At 32.4% G+C, this 8212-nt stretch overlaps 1 protein-coding gene across 1 annotated transcript in view; it reads left to right on the top strand.

Annotated features, from left to right (window-relative positions):
- Nucleotides 1–2788: 2788 nt before the first annotated feature.
- LOC105109453 (uncharacterized) overlaps nucleotides 2789–8212 on the top strand; it is a 14341-nt gene continuing 8917 nt past the window's right edge. The window contains exons 1-7 of the mRNA XM_011004175.1: nucleotides 2789–4243; nucleotides 4724–4870; nucleotides 5071–5228; nucleotides 5493–5703; nucleotides 6060–6297; nucleotides 6376–6526; nucleotides 6790–7092. Of these exons, the coding sequence (XP_011002477.1) occupies nucleotides 2965–4243; nucleotides 4724–4870; nucleotides 5071–5228; nucleotides 5493–5703; nucleotides 6060–6297; nucleotides 6376–6526; nucleotides 6790–7092 (2487 nt within the window). The 5' untranslated portion in view covers nucleotides 2789–2964. The remainder of the gene's footprint in view (nucleotides 4244–4723; nucleotides 4871–5070; nucleotides 5229–5492; nucleotides 5704–6059; nucleotides 6298–6375; nucleotides 6527–6789; nucleotides 7093–8212) is intronic.

The following is an 8212-nucleotide window of genomic DNA, read 5'->3' on the forward strand; positions in this document are numbered from 1 at the left end:
AACAAAAAAAGAAAAAGGGTTCCACTAGACTTATTGATGAAAGAGTTTTTCTATGTTTGTTAGATGTTGTGATATATAATATTTTAAAAACATATTTTTTATTTAAAAATATAATATTTTTTTTAATATTAGTATGTTAAATTCATTAAAAAAATACTAAAAAAGAAAATCAATTTTTTAATTTTTGAGTGAAACTCGTTTTATATATATATATATATATATATATATATATATATATATATATATATATATATATTAAACCTTGGTCTTCAATCAAATTATCTTTCAAGCTTTCAAGTCAAGTTACGTGTCCCATATATTTTTTTAAAATCTAAAAATATAATTTTTATATTAATTATATTTTAATTTTTAATTTCTAAAGTATATTTTAATAAAGTCATATTTAATTAAATTATCTCAATTTAATTTTTTACTAAATTTTTTTAATGTGTATGACTTATTAAGTTCTTAATATCTGAGCCTAAATATAAATTATAATCATAATTAAATAAATTAAAAATTTTAATTTATTATTAATTTAAAAATTAATTAATTTATATTTAAAGATTAGATGCATCATGTAACAATGTATCATGATCCCTAAATATTAAAAATATTATTAGTAATTTGATTTAACCTTTCAATAATTGTTTTATCAGTGTAATTAATATTATTTCATTAATAATATTCTGATTTAACATTAAAGGATGGAATATATTTGTCATGTTAAATTATATTTATTCACTATATAATAATTATTGATCGTCTGAATAAAATTTAAATTTTTTTTCAAATCTCATTTAATTTTATTCAAAGATTTCTTAGTCAATACTATTTAAGAACAAATAAAATATATTTTTTTAATTCACCTAAAGTGATAAATCATTTATTGATCACTTAAGTATTTTCATATAGTTCATGTTTATACTCAATGTCTGTCTTTTTGTTATGTCGATTAAGATAACATGTAACAGGATCAAAACATCATATTTTCTATATAAAATAATTTTATAATTTCAAGTTTAAGAATAATTTACACAACTATTACGTAAGTCTTTACATACACATGAATGATTTCTCCATATAAAATTCTCATATAGGTCAGTTCAATATACATGTCTTATAACATGCACTTATTTATTAATTCTAAGCATTTCTTATATCTTAACTTATAAGTACAATTACTTCTTTTCATAATGAAAAAAATATAATATATATTAGTCTTTACAGTTCTAATGAATATTTAATATTTAAAAGAATATCGACTAGTAACATTTTAGAAACAATACTTTGATGTAATAAATTTTTTATAATTATAATAATTTTATAATTTTTTTAATATATTTTTATCCCATAAACTTTATTTTAACTTTAGATTCATTAATCTAATATTATATAAATATTAAAAATAAATTAAGTTTTTATTAATTATAAATATTTATTTTTATAAATATAATAATATCAAATACAACGAACTAATTTGGTTACACAGCAGATTAAACTAGAATGGTTTTTCTTTTGCACAGTTATAGAGTTCATAATCCTCTACATCAAATCCAAAACTTGGACAAATGAAATTCTTATTGTTAAACACAAAACTTTTATATTGGCGAAAATATCAATAGGCATGCCCAGAATCTTCAACACTTAATTTGTTTGACTTGTTACCAGTTTATTTTTTTTAATGAAAACTAAAAAAAAATAAAAAACATATTCATAAAAACTTAAAAATAATTTAAACTAAGGGGAAAAAATGTGTTTTTAATCAAAATTTATTTTTCTTATTCATGTATTTTTTTTCATTAACAAGGTTTTTTATACTAGAAGCACTATTTTTTAAAAAATAAAAATATATAATGATTTGAAAAGAAAATTTCAATAAAAAAATCATGACTTAATAATTCTTAAACAACTATATGGAAAATAAAATTAATTAATTTGATAAAATCATATAAATAATTAACAATAATTTTTTTAAAATATTTTTTTTATTCTTGTTAAATATTCATGAACATTTTTTTTAAATCCATATATTAGATTCATATATAATATAATTATTCATAGAAATATTTTTTAAATATTTTTGAAATTGAAGTATAGCAACAATATGAAGACTTGAAAATAAGTCTGTGAGTTTTTAGGTTCTATAAACTTAATTTTTAATGAGTTTTTAGGTTCTATAAACTTAATTTTTAATAAGTTTTTAGTTAAAAACATTATAAAAACCTTAATAATTTTATTTTAAATTTAAAACGCCCTTGAATTAGCTTAAAAACTTAGAATCAAATCAAATAAAAAATATTTTTGAATCCTGATTTAATTTTTTTAACATGGTTAAAGAGTAAAACCATATCCATAGAACTCTCTTTTCGAGGATAAATTTATTATTGCTAACATCAATTTTCTGTGGTCAGAATAAAATATAGAAGCCCAATGCTTTCTCTCTCCTCCTTTTTTTTTGAGAACTTTTCTCACTCTTTTTTCCAACTCACAGGAACTCAAATATAATGAAAATAAAGTTTGGGATTGGAATGTAAATATTTAAAACTACAAGGAAAAAATATGAAAAACTCAAAAAATTAAGGGATCAAAAGGGTATTTTCCATATAAAAAAATTGCCTATTGTTAAATGAACAATGAGATTCATCACTGTTTAGTTTTAGTATAGTAAAATAGTAATAATAATCTAAAAATGTCTTGATCTCCCCCTTAAGAATGTGAGGAGAGAGAGGTTGCCTGAATAACATGTGAATGGAATCCTCTGTTAGTTAAGAATGAGAAAAATGGAGTCCTTGAAGATGATTGTTCACTCATTCATGAAGAATATGGCCTCACCGAAAATTATATAGCTTCCGCTTTTATGTCAAAAACGGAACATCGCTTTCGTGGTAAAGAAGTTGTGGCTATAAATATGAACATTTTCACATCTAAGCCATTCATAAACTGAGCTACAGAAAAAAAACCATGGAAGTTACAATGGTTTACATTCCCATACTTCTTTTTTGCTTCTTTTCATTGCTGAATAGACTAACGGCCACAGCCATTGACACCATAAACACAACTCAGTCCATCAGGGATGGCGATACCATAGTTTCAGCAGATGGAACCTATGAATTAGGATTTTTCAGCCCTGGAACGTCCAAAAACAGATACTTGGGCATATGGTATAGGAAAATACCAGTTCAAACTGTAGTTTGGGTTGCCAATAGAGAAACTCCCCTTAATGATTCGTTGGGGGTGTTAAAGTTCACAAACAAAGGAATTCTTATCCTTCTCGATCGCAGAGGGAGCGTGATTTGGTCTTCCAACACACCAAGACCTGCGAGGAATCCAACCGCTCAACTATTGGAGTCAGGAAACCTTGTTGTGAAAGAGGAGGGCGATAACAACCTGGAAAATTCCTTGTGGCAGAGTTTTGAACATCCGACTGATACGATATTGCCAGGCATGAAGCTAGGAAGGAGTAGAATAACGGGAATGGATTGGTCCATGACATCATGGAAATCAGAAGATGATCCTTCCAGAGGTAACATTACATGTAAACTTGCTCCTTATGGATATCCTGACATGGTTGTGATGGAAGGTTTGGAAGTGAAGTACCGATCTGGACTGTGGGATGGTCTGCGGTTTAGTGGCGTTCCTAGCACAAAACCAAATCCTATATACAAATATGAATTTGTTTTCAATGAGAAGGAGGTATTTTACAGAGAGACTCTTGTTGATAAGTCGATGCATTGGAGGCTTGTGACAAGAGAGAATGGTGACATCGCGAGCTTTACTTGGATTGAGAAAACACATAGTTGGTTGCTTTATGAAACAGCAAATACAGATAATTGTGATCGATATGCACTATGTGGTGCAAATGGTTTCTGTGATATTCAAAGCTCTCCAGTGTGTGATTGCTTGAATGGATTTGTACCAAAATCCCCAAGAGATTGGGACGTGACTGATTGGTCAAATGGTTGTGTTAGAAGGACTCCACTAAATTGTTCTGGAGATGGGTTCCGAAAGCTCGCTGGATTGAAGATGCCTGAGACAAAATCATCGTGGTTTAGCAAGACGATGAATCTTGAGGAGTGCAGGAACACGTGCTTGGAGAAATGCAACTGTACAGCATATTCAAATCTGGACATCAGGAATGGAGGAAGTGGGTGCTTGCTCTGGTTCGGCGACCTGGTTGACATTAGAGTTTTTGCTGAAAATGAGCAAGAGATTTATATACGAATGGCCGAATCAGAACTAGGTATGAATTTATCTTCAGACAAGAAAACTCACTATCTACAAATCACTTTCTAGCAACTTGTGGCTGAGTCATTCTTTAAATAGTAACTGCCTATTTAAAGCTAAATTAGGAAATCAAACATGTTAGATATGGAAGAAGATTTTCCTTCGCTTTATTTTTCCTGCGCTTCTGCTGCTATCTTTTCCATTATAGTACATTCTCAAAAATCTTCATTTTCAATCTCGTTGCAAACCGTGTTTCCTTGTAACTATATTACACAGGATACAGAGACTTTACTAAGAATGAATTTGGAAATGAATCAAAATAGGCACCATCCACAGGGCAGACTGAATGGAAGTCATTGCCAACATGGACAAATCGTAGCTAATAGATAACCATGAGAAACGGTGCTGTAGCCAATAAAAATTTCTAGCCATACTAAATTCTATACCTCTAGACTTTCCTATTGTTGTCCTTTAACTCCAGTTTTTCTCTTCCAAGCTGTAGATATTGGAGATGGTGCAATGATAAAAAAAAAATCCGAAGCCAAGAAAAGGATCATAATGAGCACTGTGTTATCTACTGGGATTCTGTTCCTTGGCCTAGCCTTGGTCTTGTTTGCTTGGATGAAGAAGCATCAGAAAAACAGTACGTAATTCACACCATGAACATTTAACAAGTACTCCATCTCTCAATTTTCAGATAAGATGTTTTGTTTCTTTTGAATTTTGATTTTTAAAAATGGAAGGCATCGTCAAAATGTTAAAAGAGTATTTATTTGGTGGCTTTCTGTAACCAAAAATATTGTTCCCATGCTTCCTTCTTATTCATGCTAGTTCTGCCTGCAGGACAAATGACAGAAGCTCTGGAAAGAAGTTCAAATAACATGCAGAGGAAGGAAGATCTGAAACTTCCATTTTTTGATTTCAGTACCTTGGCTTGTGCAACAAATAATTTCTCTACCGACAATAAACTTGGAGAAGGGGGTTTCGGGACAGTTTATAAGGTACTTATCTAACAACAATCAGGCAACTAGATTGCTTTAATTTTTCATGGCACAAACTGATGGCAGCACTGATTTTTATAATTTGTTGGTATTAGTTTGCTTGGAACTTCTACCACAGACAGCCTTTAAACACAAAACAATGTCTGCTCGGAAAGTGTTCAAACTTTATGGTCACAACAGATGCAAGTAGTGGGAACATCACACTGTGATTCCCGACTTTCACAAGACAAATGATTGCTTATGATACTGAGTGATCGTTTGCAGGGAACATTAGCAGATGGACGAGAAATAGCAGTGAAGAGGCTCTCTAAGATTTCGAGACAAGGTCTTGATGAGTTAAAAAATGAAGCCAATTATATTATGAAACTTCAGCACCGGAATCTAGTGAAGCTTCTAGGATGCTGCACCGAAAGAGATGAAAAGATGTTGATCTATGAATTCTTGCCTAACAAAAGCTTGGACTTTTTTATTTTCGGTATGAATCTCTCAAAACCGCTAAAAATTCTTTCCAATTATATTGGCAATATAGGGCAGTCTTCGCACCGTAACCAAATCTAAGTGAACAAGGCCATGAGCTGTGGCTTAAGGGGAAAAAAAAGTACACTAGATGAGTCGGGGATACAAATTACTGGGACAAATGGGGAGCCATAAGCACCAAAACAATCATCTGTTGTGTTTCCTTCGAAACTCTTGGGAAAATGGCAAACCAATTTGTGATTTTATATAAAAATTCTTTGATTTTTAAGTACGCATTACCTTTCTTTCGTACCTTCTCATATCCATTTAGGAATCTAATGCTGTAATGACTTGACTTGGGCAAATAATTGACAGAAAAAACACACAGCTCTCTACTTAATTGGCCTAAGCGCTACAACATTATCAATGGTATTGCTCGTGGACTCCTTTATCTTCACCAGGATTCAAGATTAAGAGTAATTCATAGAGACCTGAAAGCCAGCAATATTTTATTGGATTATGAGCTGAACCCGAAAATTTCAGACTTCGGCCTGGCTAGAAGTTTTGGAGGAAATGAAATTGAAGCCAATACTAATAAAGTGGTTGGTACATAGTAAGTGTCTCCTCCGACATATGATTTTTATCTTCGTTTTTTCACACACACCACTTAACATTCCATGAATGAGTGCAGCGGCTACATATCCCCTGAGTGTGCAAATTATGGACTCTACTCGGTAAAATCAGACATTTTCAGCTTCGGTGTATTGGTGCTAGAGATAGTGAGTGGGAACAAGAACAGGGGATTCAGTCATCCAGACCACCATCTCAACCTTCTTGGGCATGTAAGTTTCATAACTATTTTATTTACTCTTCTTTTCATTTTACTCTTGGGCACCTATGTTAGGTTGCAGGTGCTTGGCATGTTTTTGACACTTGGACACTTCAAATGCTTCAAATATTTGTAAGAGTCTGTAAACTAATCCAGTCTGAAAATGATATGCATGTTGTTTTTGGATCAAAGAGTCATGGGGAGATGGAGTCAGTGCAAATATTTTCTTATTTCTGGATATCAAATCTGTTATAATAACATGGTTTTGTTTGTTAGGCTTGGATACTGTTCAAAGAAAACAGGTCCTTGGAACTGGCTGCAGATTCAATAGCTATAACATGCAATTTATCAGAAGTGCTACGATCAATCCACGTGGGTTTATTGTGCGTGCAAGAAAATCCAGAAATGAGGCCAACCATGTCAAATGTAGTTTTGATGTTAGGTAATGATGATGTACTGCCTCAGCCTGAGCAACCTGGTTTCTTCACTGAAAGGGAAGTGATTGGAGCAAGCTGTCCATCCAGCCTCGGCAAACCATGTTCAGTTAACGAATGCTCGGTTTCAGAGTTAGAACCAAGATAGATTGCTTTTAATGTTGTTGGTGTTGATATTTTGTTTCTTTATTGTTATGCCGTGTACTCTAATTATAATGTACCGTTGTTGTTTCCCAGTCCTTTTGTGCTTAGGGTTTTGTGAGTTTTCTCTGAAGAAATGACTGGTCTCCGTGAGTGCATCCCATATTCCCTTTGACAACAAATCACGAAAAGCTAATGGGATGAGTGTTTGCATAAACACGTGACAGTCATGACTCTTCATTCCATACAATCTGCAGTTCTCTACATTAACTAGTCGTGATATGTTCGATGCATGTCCATCCGGAAAACGCAGACTCTTAAGCCATTTGTAGACTAGCAGTTGTGCGTTTTTCTCTAACACGAAGCTTGCTCTTGGTTTTGCGACCCGTGACTTATCATAAACCAACTCCATATTTTTACGATTACAGTATAAAGCTATATCCAATCTAGCCTTGATGTTGTCCTTTGTCTTCCCCTTCACATCTATGACAATGTTGAAAATGTTCTCAAACATGTTCTTTTTGATGTGCATGACGTCAAGGTTATGGCGGAGCAGATTGGTCTTCCAATAAGAAAGCTTCCAAAATATACTTCGCTTTACCCAATTATGAGTCAAACCAAAACCAGAAAACTTTTGCTTACCTGATTGAAGGCCAAACACAATGTCACCGTATTCTGAGACAACATCATGCAATTCTTCACTAGAAAGACGCGGGGATGCAACATCTTTTTTAACTCTGCTTCTGTAGGACCACAACTGCCCCAACTCATCAATCAACAGTCAAAGACAAACATCTATATTCCGTCCCGGGCTGTTTGGACCGAGTATGACAGTAGATAAAAACATGAACTCCGGCCTCATACACATTCTCGGTGGCAAGTTATTAACTGTGAGTATGACCGGTCAACAAGAATAAGGAGCAGCAAATGACCCAAATGGGTTGAATCCGTCTATACACAACCCAAGATGCACATTCCTTGATTCAATTGAAAAGTGAGGATGAACACTATTAAAGCATTTCCAAGCTTCGTCGTTAGAAGGATGAACCATCACTCCATCAATTGCATGGTGTGCTTGGTGCCATGTCATGTGCTCAGCAGTCCTTGGTGACATGAATAACCTC

Source organism: Populus euphratica, unplaced genomic scaffold (assembly GCF_000495115.2).
Source record: "Populus euphratica unplaced genomic scaffold, PopEup_1.0 scaffold218.1, whole genome shotgun sequence".
Lineage (NCBI taxonomy): Eukaryota > Viridiplantae > Streptophyta > Magnoliopsida > Malpighiales > Salicaceae > Populus > Populus euphratica.